The 24,766-nt window shown below is 42.5% G+C and overlaps 1 protein-coding gene across 1 annotated transcript in view; it reads left to right on the top strand.

The window, feature by feature from the left end:
* MASP2 (MBL associated serine protease 2) overlaps positions 1–24,766 on the top strand; it is a 900,261-nt gene that overhangs the window by 839,126 nt on the left and 36,369 nt on the right. The window contains exon 10 of the mRNA XM_044063217.1: positions 11,903–11,977. Coding sequence (XP_043919152.1) covers positions 11,903–11,977 — 75 coding nt within the window. The remainder of the gene's footprint in view (positions 1–11,902; positions 11,978–24,766) is intronic.

A 24,766-nucleotide genomic window follows, 5' to 3' on the forward strand; every position in this document is an offset into this window, starting at 1 on the left:
GGCTGCTCGAGAAGGTAATGGTGCAGGAATGAGAACCATATCTGTCGAGGCCAGTAGGGGGCAATGAGGATCATTCTGCAACCCAACAACATTGCTTTCTTTATGAGTTTTGGTATCGGGGGAAATGGAGGAAATGCATAAAGAAGTCCCTGAGGACAATCGTAGACCAGAGCGTCTCTGGGAGAGTGACCAGGAAGCAGAAGAAGGGAGAAATAGTTGCTGCATTTGCTGTTGAAGGGGGTGGCAAAAAGGTCGCAGCAAGGCTGTCCCCATTTGCGGAAGATCAGATCCGCAACTACCTGATTCAGAGACCATTCATGAGGCATGAGAATAGCTCGGCTGAGCCTGTACGCTATGACGTTGGACCTCCCTGGGATGTGCGTCGCAATCAGAAATTGTTGGGAGGAAATCGCCCACTGCCAGAGTCTGAGCACTTCTCGACATAGGGGGTAGGACCTGGTCCCGCCCTGCTTGTTGATGTATCACACCACTGACATGTTGTCCGTTTGAACTGCAATGGTCCCAGAAGGGAGAGAGTCCTGAAGAGCTTGCAACGCTAAGAGCATGGCTCTCATTTCTAGGACATTTATGTGCAGATGGTACTAGTGAGGCTGCCAAGTGCCTTGGACTGTCCTGCCCTGATAATGCCCCCCCCCACCCTATCAGGGACGCATCTGTGGTCACTGTGGCAACTGGAGGGGGCTTAATGAAGGGTCTGCCCTGAGACACTAGTGGGGAGACCATCCACCAGGAAAAGTGCCTTTTGCATGCTTCTGCAATCATGATCATGTGAGACATGGGGAGCTGTTGGTAGGACCACTGTGTGAATAGAAGCCACTGCAGGATTTTCATGTGAAAGCGGGCCAGGGGCATCAGTAGAATTGCTGCTGCCATAGAACCTAGAGTTTGAAGGACGTACCTGACTTGTACCCTTTTGCATTGCATGAGGACCTGAACCTGCTGGCGAATTGTGGATACCCTGTCCGAAGGTAGCTTTGCAAACATGCTTCTTGTATTTAAGTCTGCTCCTATATAAGTAATAGGCTGACAGGGCAACAAGGCAGATTTTTTGAAATTTATGGTGATGCCTAGTTGGCAGCAAATTGAAATTGTATAGTCCCTGGCTTGAAGGAGTTGATGCCTGGTAGTAGCAGTAAGGAGCCAGTCGTCAAGATATGGAAACACCTGGAATCCTTAACATCTCAGGTGAGCCGTGACCACTGCCATACATTTGGTGAACACCCTGGGGGCTGTGGTGAGACCAAAGGGCAGAGCTCTGAACTGGTAATGACAGGCTCCCAGCCAGAAGTGAAGGAACCTCCTGGAGCATTTGTCCATTTTTATGTGATAGTACGCTTCCTGGAGATCTATAGAGCACATCTAATTGTCCTGATGCAAAAAGGGTAGAGTGGACTGTAGCGTGACCATCTGAAAAATTGTTCTTTGAACAGACTTGTTCAGTCTGCTGAGATCCAAAATAGTTATCCAGTCCCCTGTCTTTTTTTGTACCAAAAAGAACCTTGAGTAAGTTCCGGATCCACGTTGGTCTGCTGGGACTTCCTGGATGACTCTTTTTCCTAGCAGTTTTGAAACTTCTATAACTGCTTGGTCCCTCAGATTGGGTGGAACATCTGGGAGGGACTTGCATGACGGTAAAGGGGGCTGAACGAATGGGATTCTGTAACCTCCGGATATTATAGAATGTACCCATTTGTCTTGCATTATGTTTAGCCAGGCGTTTGGGTACAATGAAAGTCTTCCCCCGACTGCCTCCAGAGACGGACAGTCGGGCAACCCCTCAGGGTTGTTGGAAGGGCTTGTCAGAGAAAGATTCTCTACTGTCCTGGTTCTGCGGACCCCCTCTGCCATGAAGGCGGCATCTGTTATTATTGTTATTTCCTCCTCTGCCCCTGGAGGAAAAATCACTATGGGTGTCAGGCAAAGATCCCTGGGATTTCTGAAACCACATCTTTCCACTCTTCTGACCCTTGGGGTATGGTCTAGAGGGGGTGGAAAAATGGACTCCTACAGCAGAGAGAGTCTTGCCTCCCTGCTCACACCTAGTAAGAGTGTCTTTCACCTGTGGTCCAAAAAGAAAGGAACCGTCAAAGGGGGTGTTGGTGAATGATGCTCTGAAGGGTTTTGCAAAATTACACAGCCGCATCCATGCATGTCTCCAAAGTGTCACACCTGTGCCTGTGGCTCTACTTGCCCCCTCAGCTACATAGGAAATGAGCCTCATGGAGGAGTTAACTACTGAGTTAAGGGTTGCCATCTGAGAGGCCACTTTAGCCTGAGCCCCTTCAGCTGATGGATCCTATAGGGTATCTCCGAGCTCTTTCAGGAGATCCCTCTAAAGCCTGGTGAAATGGCATAAGTAATTCAGTGACCTCATGGTAAAGGTCACTGAAGCAAACATTCGCTTCCCATATCTGTCCATGGTCCTAGACTCCTTGTTAGGAGGATGGACAGAGGAAGAAGTTTCCGCTAACTCCTTTTTAGTGGCTGCTGCTACCACCATGGCATCCAAGGGAATACCCTTAGTAAGGAACTGCTTGTCAGGGGGAGCAGTAATAAATTTGCCTGGTCTCCTTGGGGTTGGTTCCACTGTATCTGGGACTGACCAAGCCCTTTGAGCCACCACGGACATTAGTGGATCGAAGGGTGGAGAAACCCAGAAGGTGGAGGGTCGGCAACCGAGCGCATCCAGGAATACGGATTCATCCTCGGTAGGGGCTAGGGTATTCCAGTTCCCCCTCTGCTTAAGTATTTCTAGGATGTCTGAGAAGGAAACATCTTCAGAGGGAGATCTCGGGGACCCTTCTGACTCATCCAAATCCATATCCAAAGTGACAGACTCAGGGGAGTCAATGTGCTTCCTCTTGCACTTCTCTTCCGAGGGGACTCCTCTGAATAATCAGGAGAGGCCTCGGAAGAAGAGGAAACACCCAATGGGGTGACCTGGAGCATTAGTTCCCCATGCTTGGGGTCTGGAGGAGTGACAGAGGTTGACACAGGCACCACAGGGGATGGAGCTAGTGGGGCTGAGGGTGGAGCTGGCTCAGAGACCAGCACACTCCTCATGACATCGAAGGCATCCCTGCCACAATGCAGAGAAGGCTCCAACTCCGAGGAAACCAGAATCCTCCTCTGCACCAAGGGATATGGCTCCGAGGCCGATGTAGGAGCCGAGCTCACCTGCGCTGACGCTCCGAGAGGGAGAATGGGGTTGGACAAGGGTCCGATACCACTCGCCCCCTTGGAGCCAACGAGGGAGTTTTGGCACCCAGATCCCTCGAGGGAAGGTACCATCAAAGGGATTGGAGCCGACAATGGATCCGAAGGAGAAATTGTTATCGGAGCCAACGGTTCCATGACTCGGACCCCAATAAACTCCGGCTCCAAGCTCAATGGAGTCGGAGGAGGAATATCGATAGAAACAGATGGAGCTGACACCTGTTGAGGAGGGCTGGACAACATTTTGGCCAGTGCCTGCGATTTCAACAACCTACTGACCACTCTCTCTACATCATGGGACGAAAGCCTAGAGGACCGAGAAGAGTGGGAAGATCTATGACTACTGTCACTTTGTAAGAGGGGAGACCGAGGAGCCGGGTGTACAGACTCCAATGAAGGGGACCTCAGTCTCTTGTGAGTCCTTGATGGCTCCGAGGGTACTAGTGGAGCTGACGAGAGAGCAGTCTCTTCGGTTCCAGCCGGAACCGAAGAAGTAGACAAGTCTTAGGCCAAAGATGGCTTCAAGCTGGGAGCCGACGATTTGGCTGGTTTAGGAGACTTCACCGGCTGAGCCTTGGCTGGTGAATCCTGGGGCTTAAGAAGGCCCCTCAATATAAGTTTGTTTCTGCATTCCTGCAAAACTCTTGGGCTGAATGCATGGCATACAGAACAAGAGTCCTGCAGGTGTACTGCGCCTAAGCAGTAGACGCAAGAAGTGTGCCCATCTGTCAGAGACATTTTCTGACAGCATGAGTCACACTTCTTGAATCCCAAAACCTTGGATTCTTTAGACATAATCCAAAAATAGTCAAAAAACACACAAAGCTATAAATCACTACTAATGTGACTATGTTAATGAAGGGCTAAACTAATAATGCTAGCACTAACACTACCATAAAAGACAACAAATATACTACAAAGCAAAGAGATATCTATAACATTTTTTTTTTTTTTTTTTTTTTTTTTATTTTAAGTAGGAAACCTCTAACTTAAATGGTTACCTACTAAAAGGGAGGGAGAGGGGAGGGGAGAACTTTCTAATTTAAACGAGCTCTAAAGGAAAAGGAACAACAACACTGAACAGCTCTAACTAACTAAAAAATTAAATATACTAGTTAACGCTACAAGAATAGAAAAAAAAAAGGTTATTCTTATGACAATAAGCTAATAACGAAGTTATACAAGCCTGAGCCAGTATCCAGGAACCTCGCAGCTGAAGCGGCAAACAAGATCTGGGCAGCTAGCGCTAGGCATCATGGGATAAGGGGTAGCCTCGAGCCAGTAAACAGCTCTCGAGCTATAGAAGATGGCCGAGTTGGAGCCGAGGATCAGCTCTGATCCCAACCAGCAAGAACGAAGGCGAGATTGACAACTTAACATTATCTATTATCATACAGCCTCCTATCCCACACTCATCATTGCTTTCGCCCTACCCATAGCATAACAGCAGCTCTTCTATCCTTCACAAACACAATTAATCAGCTCAGAAACAACTCCCAATTTGTAACAGCTGTATTCCTGGACCTGTCAAAAGCATTTAACATGGTCAATCATCCCAAACTCATAAACGTCCTCTCCTCCCACAACCTCAGCAACACAGCTATAGCATGGTTCCAAAGCTACTTAACAGATCGTCATCAAACCGTCCGTTGGCAAGAGTCCCTCTCACCCCCCCTACCAGTTACCTTAGGGTTACCCCAAGGCTCCATCCTTGGACCCCTACTTTTCTCACTATTTGCCACTCCCCATGCCAAGATCATTCAATATGCTGATGACTCCACTCTGATCTGCTCTGCTTCCTCCCTTGATGACCTGCAATCTATCACCCAAGACACCTTCCTGTCTGTTGAAACATGGTTAACAAACTTCCAATTTATATTAAATCCCAATAAAATTAAACCCCACCAGAAATCCTTCCTCTTCCACAACCTTTCGTATCTTCTCTAAGAACAAAACCACAATCACTCCTACCCCCCCCCATACCAAACGTCTAGGTGTTATTACTGACAATAACCTGAACTCTGACCTCCACATAGACCAATCCATTAAAAAGTTCACAAAAAACTTGGTCTCCTTTATAGGAATAAGCAATTTCTAACTAACAATAAAAAATTACAATTGCTAGAACACACCTGCTATCAACATTCTTATACGCATCCCCTATCCTTACAAACCTCCGTAAAGCCGACCTTGCCAAGCTTGAAACCTTCTATAACAAAATCTCCAAATTTGCCACTAATGCTTCCTATCATCCACCATCCAGAAAAAAACTCAGCCCTTAAGGACATTATCCAACCATACTCTGCATCCAGATCCTTTTGCTCAAACAACAAACTACTCCTCCAAGTCACCAAAGTAAAAAACTCAACGGGTGAATGCCTCTTCTCCAACTACATCTCCAAATTTTGGAACTCTCTGCCCAACCTACTTATGAACACTTCCTCATCTAAACAGTTTAAAGAGCTCCTAAAAACCCACCTTACAAAATCGTGGCTCTGCTCCTGCCACAGCCCAGGTTAGACCTACTAAACTCCCTCCAAACCTCCTGTACTACACCATCCCCTCAAACAGTGAACCCACTCAACAAACACCTTACTAATTCTTATATCAAACTTATTCTCTATCTACTGCCAATGTTCGATCGCACTAACATATCTTTGTTTGAAAACTCTACATACTGAAATTAAGTACAGCCCTTCAGAATGTATTAAATGTTATTGCTATAATTCCTATTGTTTTTTCACTCCTAGGAACCATCTCTGTTGTAAATAGTCTTATTATAATTACCTACTCTGTGTTAGAAAATGTATTGATGCATTAGAAAATGTATCAACTTAATGTTTTTTAATATCTGTTAACTATATTCTGTACTAAAGACTTTGTACTATTTGATGTTGGAGCTTTTCTCCCAGGCCCTCCACTGAAAAAGGATACATGTCCAGATGGACTTTCCCGGTTAACAAATGTAAAATAAATAAATACTAAAAAAATGACATGCTTTGTGAGCAAGGAGCACCCTGCAAACAAAGTAAAAATATTTACTGTAATTCACTGTTTAAAGAATTCCAGTTTCACTAACCTCTAAAACTTAGCTCACTGCATATGTTCAGCTCAGTGGGTAAAACTTTTCCGGGCTACCTTTGCACTTCCCTTTTCCATGATAGCCTGCATCTTTCTTATCCATTCACCAATTACTGAACAAGTAAACAGAATCATAATGTATATAGTCAGCTAACAGATCTTCACTTAGTCAAACTGGGGGAAGGAGGACAGGTAGATTAATGAAGACTGAATTCTCCAAGCAAATCTTTTATTAGTGTAAGTATGTAACTTTTGTATCTGTCTGATAAGAATAGATGTTTCATTAACTTCTAGGACATATTCCCTAGTTAAACATTCTGTGTGCCTAATTTACAGAAGCATACCCTTTATTCCTGTTGCCCCAAAGCAAAATCTGAAGCAAATGTCCAGTTTGTAATGTTTAACAAACATACTCCGTGATGACCAAGTTGTAGCTGAGCAGATGCTCTGCAAGAATGTGTTTCAGGAAACAGCTGCAGAAGTAAAGAAAACATATAGAATGAACTTTAGGTAACTGGCAAATTCCTTCCCATGGTTCTGGTAAATGAAGGACATGTAATTTGTTAGTCAATGAGATTAACTTTGGTTGCCTTTTGCCATCATTTCTGGAAGGCTTAAGAAGCAAACCAATGATTATCCTTCCTGAAATGCTTGGTCCAGTCCACACAGTGCCTTGGTCATCTATAGACATCTAGACAATGCAGTAGGTATTCCCCTCAATTAATTTGTTCTCTGCACAACATAGGAAGCTCAATGGATTAACACTTGAAATTCCTGTGAAATTGGACACACACCTGTCTGGAACAGAATTGGGACAACTAAATGAACCTGGCCCTGTGAGACCTGCATTTCTTCATAAACTTCCTCATCAACTGAAATGGAAAAGTATAAAGCAAACTGTGGCCAGACATTAAATAAATGTATCACAGTTTTCTCTATTGGGCATAGGAATGAGGCAGAAAAGTCTCAAGCATTTAGTGTTTGTTGAAGATGAATCTAGATCACAGATTAGGAATTTCCATTTCACAAACATCATACAGTTGCCAGATGCTTTTTTTTCTTTGGATGTAGAAGGTTCTCCAGAAAAACAGAACTGGACCAAAAAGGCTCACTACACTGATCCCTGATGGAAGATGGTAGTGAAGAGTCCATATCCCTACCTTGTATTGAGGGCAAGAAAGAAAGGTAACAGGCTCTTTCAGGACATGTTCCCGCTATAGAAAAGACTGCAGAAGGCCTGTGTGTCTCATTAAGCATCCTCCTAGTTAATCCATTCTCTTGTAGACATCACTGGAGATGCTGTAAATGTTGCATTTCTAGTGGCACCAACAAGAAGAGATTTCACCCAGGAGGATGCTTAGTGAGTCCTGAAGGCATACTACAGTCTCTTCTGTACTGAAAACATACATTGGAACAGCCAGTTACCCTTCTATTTCAGTATCTGTAAAACTTTAATACATTTCAGAGCTTTTGAAAATGAAGGTAGGAATATGGACACCCCAAACTCTATCAGTAAATCTACTTATTATGTCTTTTTGATTACCTTTTTGGTCATTCTGGGGAACCACCTAGATACAAGGTGTCACAAAAAGAAATACTGCCAGCCCAGCTATCTAGAATTTTGTAATAATTATATGTCAGTTGTGAATGTCAACACGATTCATATGCTGGTGTTACAAATGTATTAGAACTATATGTTATGTGTATATCAAACTGCTGGTACAGAAGTGTGTGTGAAATGGTTTGTACAGTACTGAGCTTAGAGGTTTGACTACAGTGTACCCTGCTGGATTAGAACAGAAATGTATATAAACTATTGTAACTGTGTAAATGTATATGTTTTAACAGTGGGAACTGGCACATATATAAGGTTAACTTGCAAAACTTCAGAAAAATTATTTGAAATTAAAGTATTTTACAACCGCGTAATAAAAGAGATGTTATCTTTCAGTTTCTGTACAACAAGAGACATGATGTTTAGAACTAAGGACCCTTCTGCATTGTTTTGTAAGTGTTTTATTATTTTAAGTCTTCCAGCAGTTGCAAACATCTGAAGGCTATGTATTTTCACAGGGAGATGCTAAATGCTGGCAGTTTCTAGCAATGATTGTTTTTGAGCCTGGGAACTAAATTCAGGTGACAAAAAGTGATGTCATGCTGCAAGTATCCCAACAGTAATATTTGATAATTTAAGAACTCTCTGAGAGATTGACTGAGCATTTTGCATTTGTCTTTGTCCTGATAGCATCAGCTGGGAAAACCCACTCTTCACATCTGACTTGCCTTGCTGTAATAGTAAGTTTCTAGGTATAGTAATTATTTTAGATTCAGTAAGGAATATAGTAAAGATTAGTTAGATGTTTTCTGTATTTATTTGAGACTGTCCTGCAATGTTGTTTTAAATATTTTATGTGATTTTGAACTCTGAAGTTACTGTGATGATTTACTGAGTATTTTCTTGTTATTTTACTATTTATTATTAAATATATTTAAACCTATCTTTGTGGCTGATACTTGTGAGACATATTTAAACTCTCAGAGTACTTGCATATATATATTTTGTTACACTGCGCAGGGCCACTCCTAATAGCCTTGCTCTTGGTCAACCTACCATTTGGATTAATAGTAACATTACACCCTTTGCTAAGGGCCTTAAAGTAGCTGATATGAAGTGGATTGTGGCAGTGAAAACTACCTTATAGTCTGGGCAGAAGGGGGCATACCTAGTAAACCTGTGCCAACCTTTACCAGGTGAGTGTGTGTGTGTGTGTGTGTGTGTGTGTGTGTGTGTGTGTGTGTGTGTGTGTGTGTGTGTGTAAATCAAACCTCAAAGTATGTGTGTGTTAGCTACTTGAGCAGGGACACGAAGCACTGGTTGGACAGAGAGGGTGCTGGAGGTTTTGGTCTGGCCACTCAGCTGAGATCTCAAACCTATAGCTGTGCCAGTGGGGAATCTTATTGGGGATCTGGAGAAAGAGGGAGAAACCAGCCCCAGACTGACTGTGGTCTCTGTGTACTCTTAAGGGAAATTGCACTTTACAGTGTGTGTACTTGTCATCCTCCCAGTGTGTACATACCCCACTGTTGCCATTGGTGATGATTGAGGCTCCTTGATTACTGGGCCAGTGCTGGGATGTCACACAAAAAAGCTTGTATTCTTTAAGGAGAAGTTAACCATAAGACTGAATGTCCTGGAGCCACTGTTGAAGACAGTATGGCTGCATCTCTCCTAGGATCTTTCTTCAGATAAGGTAGCAAGGTCTGCACTTGACCCCCTAATACTAATGCAGCAAACAATGGGAAAGCGTTCAGGCACACTTAAGCTATCAGAGCCTCAGTAGCCTGTAGAGGGTACCCTGTGTCAACCCCATCCATTCTCTCCTATCCAGCATCAGATGACACTATGCCACATTCAACTCAGAAGAACCGGAAAGCTGGACAACAGTTAGATGGCTCATTACAGGACACGAAGAAGCCAACATTGTAGCCCAGAATGTGGCTAATGCCATAACAGGCAGACAATCCTGTGCAGGGTAAGCCAACACTGGGCAACCGAAACACAACATGGGACAAACCTGAGACATAACTGTTAATGGTCACAAAAACAGTGGTACTTTCAATAACAAAGGGGCCATCACAGAGACTCCAGAACCCAAAAAGGGCACTGTGAGCTCTTAAAGATGGGTGATTACCACCTGTAGTGTAGAAGCAAATTGTTCTTACCGCCCAAGCAGCACTAGAGAGAAATAGACGCCTACATTAGTGCTACTATCATACCTTTAAGAGGCCTGGGAGAGTGTCTGGATTGGAGTCTGAATATTATGATGTGCTATGACAGCCCTGGACAGCTTAGAATAGTCAGTTACTGGAAGGGCAAGAAGCCACCTTAGGGGAGGGGGAGAAAGCAAAGCCTCTCAAACTAGAATATGAACAGATAAGCTTGACGATGCTCATCTTGACATTTCACTCACCACTACAACTGTCCCAGCAGAAATCAAAGATGGAGAAGCCTCTATCACTATTTACTGGACTCCTGCTGCTACAAAAGGAGACATGGGTGTAATTTTAATTAACATCACAAATATTGCCTTAATGGTTAACTGTTAGATTTACCTAATTTTAAGAAAGATAGTTTCTGAGCTAACTAAAGAGGCCTGGAGGGGGCCTGCCAAGGTTTAGAGTTAACTTGAAGTTCTCACTGATAAGTGCAAAACTGCTTCATTAATTTAGTCATTAAAGTTAGCAAAGACTTCACAATATTTAGATTTAAGCAGAAGACCTAAGCAATAAACACACTTATGTAAATATTTTGCTTGCTGCAATCCACACACGTCATAACTATGAATTATGATGGCTAAATAAGGCCAAAGCTCAAACTGGGAAGAGTAGAGAAAAATTGGGAAATAATCCAATAGACCAAATGTGGTACTGAAGTGTGAAAGCACCCTAATAGTAAAAGAATGGTATGTAAAGTGCAGCAAAAATCTACCCCCCCCCCCCAAAAAAAAAATAAGCTCCCAAAAATGGAGTGGCAAATGAGGTCACCAAGCTATACTTACAGCACCTGTGTAGAAAGAATCAAAACTGGAAGTATCTTCTAAGCATTTTTAGAAGTGAAGCCTGGCACCATTTGTAATGCAACCAAACTCACTCAGCAGTGGAAAGAAACTGGAAAAGGGAGAAGAACAATGCAAGGTACTATGGGAAGGCGAAGTGCAGAGGTAGCCTGAAAACGTTGTATTTACTAAGCTGAGGCTGCACAGTGGTTTACATCGATGTTAGCAAAGACTGAATTCTCCATAGGCAGAACTAACACTTAGAAGCTGGTGTTGTTAACGGAGTTTTAAAGGATGTTGTGCAATATATGTTTGCAAACTAATTAGAAATGGATTGCAGCCACACAATAGTGAACCCAACTGCATGATCCACAATATGGACATTTTAAAAAACTATTTTGTGCAATGACACATGCTACAGTTTTAATTAAAATGCCCTGAATACTTTAAGCTGTTTCTGTTTTTTTTTAAGTCCTGTCATTGCAGTTTTTTTGCAGTACTTAGAAGGTATGCTACTCAGAAAGATGAGCCGTCAAGAAAGCATCACTTTAGTTGGCTAGCCATGTGCCTCTATTCACAAGATTCCACACACTGGGAAACTGAAATACTGAACTAATGACTTTACATGTCTGGTGTTTTAAAATGTGGGGTGTTACACAAAGTATCCCTTTAACTGTATTGTATTGAACCCACCCATACCTTTTATAAATGTGAATGATGAATGGAACTGTTAACTAATATGCCAAATGTACTGAATGCAAATTAATGGCAAAGGTAAAATAAAACATTACTGAAAGTATATGCTTTTGTTTCTAGTATGCTCAAATTCATACCAAATTGCAAGTGGCATTAGTTTTTCTTTAGTCCCACTGGCGATTGAACCTAGGAACTTCTGCATGTGAAGCAGACGCGATAAACAATACACTATAGAACAGTCACACAAGAATCTGAATACTGCATAATAAACTAGCCGGTTTATCTCATTAGCTTCTTTCTTCATGATCTCTGTTTTATTTTCACATTTTCAGCTGAATACCATTGTGCAGCCAGTGGTCACTGGGTAGATTCTAAAGGAAACAGAGAGCTTCCTGAATGTGAACCAAGTAAGTGAAACAATTACATCTGAGTATAAACTAAATATGTAAAGTTTTCTGAAGACTGAACTTTCTGCACAACTGATCTGATGGTACTTATAAGCAGTTCATGCCTATTATCACAAACATTAACCGGGCAGAAATACAAGGGCAAGAGGGAAACATCAATTGACTATTACTGCAGTATATTTATACAGTCAGACATACTGTATGCAGGCACAATTAATAAATTAACAGGCTTTAGACATGATATCCAGTATACTTCTGCAGACTAAATGACATTCCTTTATATCTTCCTGATGCTTTTTGAAAAGACTTTTTGGAAATACGATGCAGTGGATTATAGGTTGGCTCTAATATTACTGATTTCCCATAAATACAGTCACAATAATTACGGCCAACACATTTTACTGTATTTGACATAGCATACTGCTGAAGCTCTCAATGGCTTGCAGCCAGATGAAGTACGACTTGGTGGGAAGCATCACAGAACTTCAGAGCAGGGGCCCCATTATCTTTATTAGCATCTTAAAACTTCTAATGTGCTTCTGCAGCCAGCACCATACATAACTTCTAGTAGCTTACAGTGGCACTGTTATATTTAACAAGTTACTGCACCATACAGAGGAATTGCAAAAGGGATAATATATTATGGGCTTTCGGCATATGCATTATAGCATTGACTTTCAGAGTCTGGGTTGAGAGAGCTTCACCCTATACACACTTCCTTTTATAGATATATATAAATATAAATATATATATATATATATATATATATATATATATATATATATATATGACAAAAGCGCACTGTCTGATTAAGTGACTTATTCAGAGTCTTACAGAAAGCAAATGGTCAAACGGTAAAACCCTGGACTACATGATGAAGTTCATTAGCAGCTCATAGGCATACTCTTCTACTCTCAGATTCTAGGGTACTTAAGAGTAGACACACAGTTTTTCCATGTTTGTTCAAGTTCAGGCCTTTCCCTTTCTCAGTCTGTCCAAAAACTTGATGTCACAAATTATTCTCCTACATGGTAGCTCCCACAATAGACTGTCATCAGTTATACTAATAGGTTCATAGCATACCTCTCAACTGTACAGATTTTCGCAGAATGTCCAGATTTTTGCCTCATATTTTTGGTCCACTTTTCATAAAGTAGTGGTTTTCTAGTAAACCACTGGCAAATGATTGAAGATTTAAGTCAGAAAATAATGCCAAACATTGAGTTCCAGACTTCATACCCTTCGGAAAATTCATGCTAATGCAAAACCTGTTATTCTGTCTACTTTCTAAGTTTGTAAGGACAATATTTAAAATTTCTCCCTATTTTCCTAGGTTCATAGGTAGGTACTAGGCTATCTGCCCGAAGGCATTTATAAGCCTAGCTGGAATGTGTTGGCTTTCGCCGTCCGCTTAGATTAGCTCCCTGTGCCTCTGTCCCCCCAGAGCCATTGAAGTGATCCCTGGGGTAAACTTTCTGTTTTCCATCCACTCGTCAAGGTTTGTCTTGAAGAGGGTTAGCGAGGAGCTCCGCCTAATGTAGATTGGAATCTTGTTCCAGAGCATGGGAAGTCTCTGGGATAGGAATCTATCCCTCCAGCATGCTCAATTTATTGTTGTGATGAGGTTTAGATCCCTGCAGCGTGTGGCTCGAGGAGATATGGTTTTCTTTAGGTGGAGCATGTCCATCAATTCTGGGTTGGACATGGCCTTGTATGTCAGGCAGAGATCACCTCTGAGTAGCTGGTATGCAACCAAGTACAGCTGGAGTTTCTTCAGTGGAGCTGCATAGGGCATCTGCTTGAGGCCAGTGATCCTCTTGGTGAGGTACTTCTGTGGTCTTTCCAGTTCTTGCAGGTGTCTTGTAAGGTACATCCCAAATGCAGCACTGTACTCTATGATGGGTATGATAAGTGATGCATAGAGGGCCAAATGACCTCTTTTGATCTGGATGCAAACCCTTTTGTGATTAGGTGGGCCACATACAAGGATTTTCTAACCACTTTAGCAATGTGATTATCAAAGGAGAGGTTACTGTCTACTTGGGTCCCCAGATCCCTTATTACATCTTCTGTATTTAGGGGGCTACCACCTATGTGGTAGTTTGTGGGTACTTTGTTTTTTCCAAAGGGGATTACTATGCACTTTTTGTCATTTAGCTTGAGGCCATGGTTTTGACACCAGGTATCTGTCTCAGTGAGACCCTTTTGGAGGATGTCTGTGTCAGCTGGAGAGTCAAGTTATAGCTCCTAGTTTGCAGTCATCTGCGAATTTGGTCAGCCATAGCCCTCCTGTGCTTGCCTGTACCTCTGAGAAGTATATGCCGAACAGGAGGGGTCCTAGGACTGAGCCCTGGGGAACACCACTTGTAAACGGTTTAGAGTCAGAGCTAGCTCGCGCAACTCTTACCATGTGGGTTCTGTCCATAAGCCAGTTGGCAACCCATTTCATGACATAGGGGTTTATGTTCAGGCTGGTGAGCTTGTCTAGAATACCTGAGTGGGAATGGTGTTGAAGGCCTTTGCGAGGCCTAGGTAGGCTGTGTGGACCACCTTTCCCTCGTCTATAGCCTTAGTAACTGTCTCAAAGAAGTCCACCAGTTTAGGAGGCATGATCTGCCCTTAACAAAGCCGAACTGGGTAGGGTCCAGTGTTTGGAGGTTCCCAATGTCTCTGTTAATGAGATCCATGATGATGCGCTCCATAGCTTTGCAGACCAAGCTAGTCAGGCTTATAGGGTGATAGTTCCCGGAGTCCATTGTGCCTCCACCTTTGTGGAGCAGAATAACCGTTGCTGTGCACCACTCTGTGGGCACATAGCCTGTGGAGAGGCTGAGTTTAAACAGTGTGTTTAGGTGAGGGGTTAGTTCATCTTTGAGCTCATGTAGGATGCAGTCTGGGACACCGTCCGGTCCCATTGATGCTGTGTTTTTGGCTTTGGAGATGGCTGGTTTAACCTGAGTGTCTGTGATTTCAGGGGCACTACATTCTTCTGGTATAGTTATAGGCCCTTTTGGGGGTCAGAGGGGGGTGAAGTTTGCACTGAACCTGTCTGCCAGGATGTTGGCTATATCGGTCGGTTCAGTGTATTTTGTGCCATTCTGCACTAACTCCGAGCAGATCTGAGAATTGCCACTTAGATTCTTGACATAGCTATAGAATGCCTTGAGGTTATCTTTGGAGTCCATGGCAATTTTTCTTTCGAAGCTAGCCTTGGATGATTTTATGAGGGAACGTAGTTTCTTGCTGATGCTGATCAGGGATGTCTTCCCTTCTTGGGATATTACTCTTTTCTGTACTAGTTTCCTCCTTCTATTGTATAGCTTGTTTATGGCAGCGGTCCATCAGACTGGTTTCCTTTTCTTGAAGGAGTGGGTCTTGGTTTTGTTTGGGATAGCATGATCCATGAATTCTTGTAGGTGCCTGTAGAGTGCATTAGCAAAGGATTTTGCAGCTTGGACAGCATTATCCTGTAGCATGGTGGCTTTGAAACTTCCCACCTCAGTCTTAAGTAACATGATGTTTGCTTTTGAAAATTATTTCATGGTGGTTTCTTTGACTGGGAGTGGTGGCAAAATGTGGATATCCAGAGTGATTCGTTTATGGTCAGATCTAACCAGCGAGGGATTGACCTCCGGTGTGGAACACCGGTCGCCCATGTTAGTGATGACCAGGTCCAATATGTTGTCATCTCTGGTGGGGGTGTTGACCAGTTGATCCAGAGTGTTTGAGTTTATAAATTCTAGGAAATGTTGGGCAAGGGAGTTTGTACTTGAGTAGTTCTCCCAGTTAATGTTTGGGTAATTGAAATCACCCAATATCAGGGTGTTTGGTAGGACCCTTATGTTTCCCAGTGTTTCCAGGAATGCGGAGTGGAGGTCCTGGGACATGGTGGGTGATCTGTAGCAAGCTATAATTTGAACAGCAGTTTTGCCCGTTGTTAGTTGCATGTGGATGATCTCTGAAGCATTGTGCTCTGCCACTAACCTGGAGGTGTGGGTATCCTTGATGAATATGGATACTCCCCCACCTTTTGTATTTTGGTCTGGGTTTTGTGGCCAAAGTGTATTGTATGAGTTGTAGCCTGGTAGTGCTGGGTTGCTCTCTAGAGCCAGGTTTTTGTTACTGCACATATATCAATTTTCTCCATACTGAGGAGTGCCTCGACTGCGTGCATTTCGAGTTTATACTTCTGGCATTGAGTAGCATTACCCTCAGTTTTTTGTTACATGTGCTATTTACGGCGGTAGGTTTGTCTTTTGAGCCTTGCCTAAAAAAAGGCACTATGGGGGTGGCAAGAGCCTTGGCCAGTATTTGAAAGCCTAAGGGTGATGGGTGCAAGCCATCTCTAGTGAAGCTGTGTGGTTTGTCGAGCATGTCATCCCAGGCTGACAGACACTGGATCCCCTTTGAATGACACCAGAAGCTTAGCCAATTGTTGAAATTTATATTTTTTTCTGTATACCATGGTATCATTCTTGGTGAGGGCAGGATGCTACTCAGGGTCAGGGTTATACTGGCCTGGGCTACATGATCAGAGATCTCCTCCATGTCTCTTTTCATGTAGTCCAGGGAGGTACGGCTCAGGTCAATCACACCAACATGGACAATGTCATATTTCTACTTGTTCTGGAGTGACCTGAGTGCTTGTGTTATGTGGCGGATCCTGGCACCCAACAGGCAACTAACAGCAACCTTCTCCTTGTTCAGCCTAATGAGTGGGACATCAGTGTGCCTGACTATAGAGTCACCTATTACTAGTGTGTTGGGTATGTTATTTTGCCTTAAGGGCTGTGATTGCGTGGCACACTGGTTTTGTAAAGTGTGTGTTTCATGGTGTGTGTTGGGGGGTGGATGTTGCTTGGATGTCTGCTTTGGAGGTCTCTCTTGCTTTTGCAGAATTTATTTAGAGCCTCCGAGTATATTTTCATGTATTTATGTGTGTTTTTTCCCGGTGCTGGTTTCATAGGTCTATGTGAGACTGGTGGTGTGATGCAAGTAATTCCCTTCTCCTCTTGACTGCATGGTCCAGTCTTGGATTGAGAAAGCTTAGCCTCCAGTTTGGGTGTATAATTGCATCTCTCGCATGTATTAGTGTTTGGTGGAAGGAGGAGAGGGTGGTCTGTGTACATGAGGCAATTGTAACATTGCCTCAAAATGCCCAGATTCACCAGTTGGACCGGAAAGTACACCTGAAGCTCCCGAGAGCACCCCAGCACTGCCAGGTTATACCTCATACCATGCTTTTCGGCCCCAAAACTTGGACCGAACCAGAAAAGGAGGGGGAGTATCAATATTCGTCAAAGATACCCACACCTCCAGGTTGGTGGCACAGCACGAAGCATCAGAGACTATCCATGTGCAACTAACAGTGGATAAAACTGCCTTCCAGTTTATAGCCTGCTATAGACCACCCTCCCAAACCCAGGAAACCCACTCGGCCTTCCTGAGAACACTGGAAAATATGAAGGTCTCTCCAAACACCATTATATTGGGTGACTTCAACTACCCAAACATAGACTGGGAGCATTACTCTAGCTCCAACACCCTAGCTCAAAGGTTCCTAGAATTTATAAACTCAAACGCTATGGAACAACTTGTTACCACTCCCACAAGAGGGGAAAACATACTGGACCTGATCATCACCAACATAGGGACTCTATGTTCCAGACCAGAAGTGTATCCCTCACTGGTAAGATCAGACCATAAACTAATCTCACTGGATATTCACTATCCGACCCCACCCCTGCCCAGAAAACCACAGTGAAAAACTCTAAAGCAAATTTCACACTCCTCAAAACCGAGGTGGAATCCTTCAAAGCCCCCGGGCCTGTGGAAAATACGGCCCAGACCGCAGAATCATTTATAAATGCATTCTATGAACACCTTCAGGAATGCATGGATCATGCAATCCCAAATAAAACCAAGACCCAATCCTCCAAAGGAAGACGTCCTGTCTGGTGGACCCCAGCCATAAACAAACTATACAATAGAAGGAGGAAGCTACTACATGATAGAGCAAAATCCCAAAAAGAGAAGGCATCTCTGATCAGTGTTAGCAAAAAACTACAGGCACTCATAAAATCGTCTAAGGCCAGCTTCGAGAGAAAAATTGCACAGGACACTAAGGATAATCACAAGGCTTTCTTTAGTTATGTTAGGAACCTGGGTGGGAATTCCCAGATATGCTCAGAATTGGTCCAAAATGAAAAAAAATATACCGAACCCACAGACATTGCCAACATCCTAGCTGACAGGTTCAGTGCAAACTCCACCCCCCCCTCCCCACCAAAAGGGTAAATATCTATCCCAGCAGAGTGCTGCCCCCCTGACATCTCAGATGCTCAGGTAAGAGACGCCCTCTATAAAGCAAAAAACACAGCATCAATGGGACCAGACGGTGTCCCGGGCTGCGTCCTACATGAACTCCAAGAAGAGCTAAACCCAAACATAAAACTACTGTTCAATCTCAGCCTTACAACAGGATATGTACCCAAAGAGTGGCGTACAGCAACAGTGGTCCCTCTCCACAAAGGTGGTGCCTCAACGGATCCTGGAAACTATCGCCCCATTAGCCTGACTAGCTTGGTCTGCAAAGCCATGGAAAGGATCATCATGGACCTCATAAAAAAAGATATTGGGGACCTACAGACACTGGATCCTACCCAGTTTGGCTTTGTTGAGGGCAGATCCTGCCTCTTAAACCTGGTCAATTTCTTTGAAACAGTTACCAAGGCCATTGACGAGGGGAAGGTGGTCCACACAGCCTACCTGGACCTCGCAAAAGCCTTCGATACAATACCCCACTCGGGCATTATAGATAAGCTCACCAGCTTAAATATAAACCCCTATGTCACTAGATGGGTTGCAAACTGGCTCAAGGACAGAACCCACATGGTTAGAATTGCTGGAGCCATGTCAGACTCCAAACCAGTTACAAGTGGCATCCCACAAGGCTCAGTCCTGGGACCTCTCCTGTTTGGTATATATTTCTCGGAGGTACAGGCCAACACAGAAGGACTGTGGCTGACCAAGTTCGCAAATGACTGCAAACTGGGCACTATAATTGACTCTCCAGCCGACACAAGCATCTTACAAAAGGGCCTCATAGAAACAGACAACTGGTGCCAGAGCCATGGCCTCAAGCTAAATGCCAAGAAGTGTATAGTCATCCCCATTGGCAAAAACAAAGTGCCCACAAATTACCACATAGGTGGTAATCCATTAAGTATGGAAGAAGTAATTAGGGACCTGGGGACCCAAGTTGATAGCAATCTCTCATTTGACAACCACGTGGCCAAAGTGGTTAGAAAAACATTTTATATAGCCCACCTAATCATGAAGGGATTAACATCTAGATCAGGGGAGGTCATCGTGCCTCTTTACTCATCCCTCATCAGGCCCATAATTGAGTACAATGCCCCTTTTGGGATGTACCTTACCAGACACCTGCAGCAACTGGAAAGACCCCAAAAGTACCTCACCAAGAGGATCAAAGGGCACAAACAGATGCCATATGCTGCTCATTTAAAGAAACTCCAGCTCTACTCAGTGGCATACCGCCTGCTCAGAGGCGATCTGTGCCTGACGTATAAAGCCATGTCCAACCCGGAATTAATGGATATGCTGCACCTCAGAAAATCCAAATCCCATCGAGCTACGCGCTCGAGAGACTTGAACCTCAGCACTGAAATAAATAGGACATGCTGGAGGGACAGATTCATAACCCAGAGGCTCCCTTCACTCTGGAATAAAATCCCAGTCCAGGTTAGGCAGAGTCCCTCATTGACTCTCTTCAAGAGGAATCTTGATGAGTGGATGGGAGATAGTAGGTTTACCCTGGGTATCACTTCTGTGTCACTGTTAGACAGAGGCACAGTATACTACCCTCGAAAAAGGGCATAACAAAATTAATTTAAAATGGGTGGCGAAAGCCAAACACACTCTGGCTAGGCTTATAAATGCCATAGGGCAGATAGCCTAGTATGAACCTATGAACCTATGAAACTGCCCTTTGGACATGCCTGGATAGGTGCAGTGAATTGTTTTACTGATTGGCTAGTAAGGTCAAATAGAGAGCCTTGTCCTTCTCTACAGAATAGGGGGTCTAGTGCTAAGGTTTATTAGTACTTGCTATAAGTTTTCAGCAAGTGCTGGGATGAGAAGTGAATGGTTTGAGTGCTTAAGTTGAATGTTTGTCTAGTTCCAAGGGAAAAAATTGAAGAGTAGACTTTGTGGAGCTGGGAACAGTTATACCCTAGCTAACCGGCACTGCCCGGCACGCAAAACCACGCAAATACGGGTTTTATAACAGGGGAATGAAAGAGATAGATATTAGCCCAAAATGGCCAATAAACTACTAATATTTGGGCTGAAACCACTCCTCAAGGGACAGATAGGCTGCTCAAAGCTCCCTCTCTCACAGTGAACAGAGAAACTTCCTTCTATACAAGTAAGGTATGGGCAAACACAGAAACTTGTAACACAGCCCTGAATTCAGCACTAACCTGAAAATTGGACTATACTAGCTTAGAAAGGCGAAAAAAACAAGTATTTTTTGGGGGGGGTTTTCAGAAAATAAAGCAGATACAGTCAAAAAAAACACTTTAGATGCACAGAAATGGCTATCACACTTGAGTGTGTAGCCTACAACAGTTAAACATGTAATTTAAACACAAAAACGACTTGACTTTGTTAAAGTGCAGGCAGTAAAATAAGTACAATATGTAGCTGAAATAAGCTTTTTAAATCACAGAAACTCTAGAAAATCTGCGTTTTAGGCGGAATTAGTTAAGGCAGCAAGAAAATGCAGGAAATGATACTTAATCACTCCAAAGTCTCTCTTTTGTCTCTCTGCTGCTGTAGAACTCTGCAGGGCACCAGGCAGGAGCTTGGTGAGCTGTATACTAGCACAAAAAAACTTGCAAATGCGGGTTTTATAGCAGGGAAATGAAAGAGATAGAAATTAGCCCAAAATGGCCAATAAACTACTAATTTCTGGGCTGAAACCACTCCTCCAGGGACAGATAGGCTGCTCAAAGCTCCCTCTCTCACAGTGAACAGAGAAACTTCCTTCTATCCAAGTAAGGTATGGGCAAACACAGAAACTTGTAACACATCCCTGAATTCAGCACTAACCCGAAAACTGGACTATACTAACTTAGAAAGGTGGGAAAACAAGTATTTTTTTGTTTGTTTTTTTCAGAAAATAAAGCAGATACAATAAAAAAACACTTTAAATGCACAGAAATGGCTATCGCACTTGAGTGCGTAGTCTACAACAGTTAAACAAGTAATTTAAACACAAAAATGACTTTGTCAAAGTGCAGGCGGTAAAATAACTACAATATGTAGCTGAAACAAGCTTTTTAAATCACAGAAACTCTAGAAAATCTGCATTTTAGGTGGAATTAGCTAAATGCAGCAAGAAAATGCAGAAAAATGATACTTAATCACTCCAAAGTCTCTCTTTTGTCTCTCTGCTGCTGTAGAACTCTGCAGGGCACCAGGCAGGAGCTTGCTGAGCTGTATACTAGCATGTGATGTGTTCTCCATTGAGTTTCTAGCTCAGTGGTTACTTACCCTAAGAAACTTTTCAGCTATGTGGTAAGGTGGTCCACACAGCTTAACTGGACCTCACCAAGGCCTTCGACACCATCCCCCACTCTGGAATCATAGATAAATTTACTAAGCTGGGCATTAATCCCTACATCAATTGATGGGTTGCCAACTGGCTTACTGACAGAACCCACGCTGTAAAAGTAGCCGACTCCAAATCCAGCTCCAGACAAGTGAAAAGTTGGATTGTCCTGGGATCGCTCTTGTTTGGCATCTACTTCTCTGAAGTACAGGCCAACACTAAGGGACTCTGGCTAACAAAGTTCGTAGATGACTGCAAACTGGGAGCCATTACTAAATCCCCAAATGATGTGGATATTCTTCAAAAGGGCCTTACAAAAACAGATGCTTGGTGTCAGAGCCATGGGCTGAAGCTCAATTCCAAGAAATGTATAGTTATCCCCTTTGGAAAAAAACATGTACCCATGAATTACCACATAGGTGGCAGTACACTAAACACTGAAAGTGTGACAAGAGACTTAGGGACACAGGTGGACAGTGGTCTCACCTTCGATAACCACATCACCACAACAGTCAGGAAATCCTTCTATGTGGCAGACCTCATCACTAAGGGCTTTTCATCCAGAAAAAAGGAGGTCATTGTCCCACTGTACTCATCCCTCATTAGACCCATTATAGAATACAACGCCCCGTTTGGTATGTACCTCTCAAGACATCTGCAATAAATGGAAAGGCTGCAGGAATACCTCACTAAAAGAATCACAGGCCTAAAGCAGATGACCTATGCTGACCATCTAAAAAAACTCCACCTATAATCTGTCGCATATCATCTACTCAGAGGTAATCTCTGCTTAACATACAAGGCCATGTCAAACCCAGAGCCGTTGGACATGCTACACTTAAATAAATCCCAATCCCTCAGAGACACATGCTCCAGGGATCTAAACCTTGTCATCACAATGAACAAAACATGCTGGAGGGATAGGTTCGTGACCCAGAGACTCCTCAGACTCTGGAATAGACTGCCCATACATGTCAAGCAGAGTGCCTCTTTGGCTCTCTTCAAAAGGAACCTTGATGATTGGATGCGAGATAGGAAATTCATCTCAGGGATCACGTCAGTCACCCTGCTAGACAGGGGTCCAGGGAAGTAAATATTGTGGGAAGAAATAGCCAGAGAATTGCTATGGCTAGGCTTGTATAGGCCCTAGGGCTGATAACCTTGTACCAACCTATGAACCTGTGTGGATGTTTGTTTATTTGAAGTTTTGGCATTCTTGTCTTGGACATCTGGTCTTCAGTTATGTGTTATTTCGGGTATATGATATAAACCCATATATATATATATATATATATATACATATGTATATATATATATATATATATATATATATATATATATATATACACACACACACACACACACACACACACATATATATATATATATATATATATATATATATATATATATATATATATATATATATATATATATATATACATAGATATAGATATACTATATATGTGTGTGTGTGTGTGTGTGTGTGTGTGTGTGTGTGTGTGTGTGTATGGGTGTATATATATTTTATATATATATATATATATATATATATATATATATATATATATATATATATGCGTGCGTATTTATATTATATATATATATATATATATATATATATATATATATATATATATATATATACACACACACATATACACATACACACATACACATAGCCATGAACCAAGAAAACAGTGCAACACAAAGCACAAACCAACAACTGTCCAGCACAGAAAAAAATAGAATAACAGCTCCGGTGCAAGCCAGCAGTATTGTTCCGTCTCACTTTCCAGGAAATATCAAAAAACACTGTATAACATCCAGATATCAATAATGAAAAAAACAAGCAGGCAATTTCAGTCCCGAAAAATTTTTAATGTTCAATTATATCGCTTTAGTACTCAGGCTATATAATCCAAAGCCTAAACAGTGGTGACTAGCAGGCAGTACAGACCGGTTTCGCCCCGTGGCGTCTTCAGTGCAATTTGGAACAGGCCATCTTCATTTAAATAACCTAGGCTTAAAGAAACAACATCCATTTAATTCAGTACACTTAGAAATAAACCTAACAAAAATAAACTTAATCACTAGGAAAAAATATATGAAACTACATCTAAATCAAATCATTTAAACCCATAATAACACAATATTTATTATCAATATATAATATACCTAATTACTAGCAAAAAAACAAAATAGACATCTGTTTCACTTAACCATGTCTGTATAAAGCACCCAGGTTAACTATCTATAACCGTTCTATGTTTAGAAGTGTCACTCGTCTAGTCAGGATAAAATAGACGAGTCTTTGTGGTTAATGTTCTAGCAGCTTTATTATGTACAGGCACATCAGGTTTGAGGCTTAATAACTTTAACTTAAATAAACTTGTAAATAAACTAGCTATTACACTTATACATGCTCACTCTCTGGCTGCACTCTCAAAATGGCACTGAAGCTAGCACGTGTTTGCTATTTATTTGCACATGCCAACCTTGAAATGCTTCTTAAAAGTACAATGCACATACACTATTCTACAGCCTCCCTCTTTGAGAAATCAGTCATGCAATACTAACGACAATAACTGACATGCAATCAATACAAATAACTCTTTGTCATGCAGTTATACAGAACTAAATACATATAGACAATTTTGTCCAGGTTGCTGTATATTTCACACTAGGTCTGGAAATACGACCAAAACGTGTGGCATAAAAATTAGATAGAATCAGGTCTAGCAACTAGGATTGTCTTTGTTGAATGTTCAACCTTAGGGACATCAGGAACATCAGGAACATCATCAGGAATGGAAGTAGAAGTCAAGACACGTTCTGGAACAGGAACATTGTCTGGATTGCTCTGAGATCTAGAGTCTGTATCACAGGAAAAATGCTGCAGTATTGATTCTGGTACAGGAAAAAGATGTCTGCTATTTCTCCTGTACTGCACTCCCTCAGATTCTATGAAGTAGGATCTCGGCTCAATACATATACCTGTTACTTGACCAATCTGGTCTAAACCTTTCGCTGTCTGTATCCTCACTGTCTCTCATTTTTTCAATGGATGAAGAAATCTGCTTGATTTATAATAGTTGGACTTTGAGAAAGAACGCTTTCTGAATAGTTGAGCTCTAATTGTCTTGTTGTTC

This window comes from Protopterus annectens, chromosome 2.part1 (genome assembly GCF_019279795.1).
Source record: "Protopterus annectens isolate FY-2018-M chromosome 2.part1, PAN1.0, whole genome shotgun sequence".
NCBI lineage: Eukaryota > Metazoa > Chordata > Ceratodontiformes > Protopteridae > Protopterus > Protopterus annectens.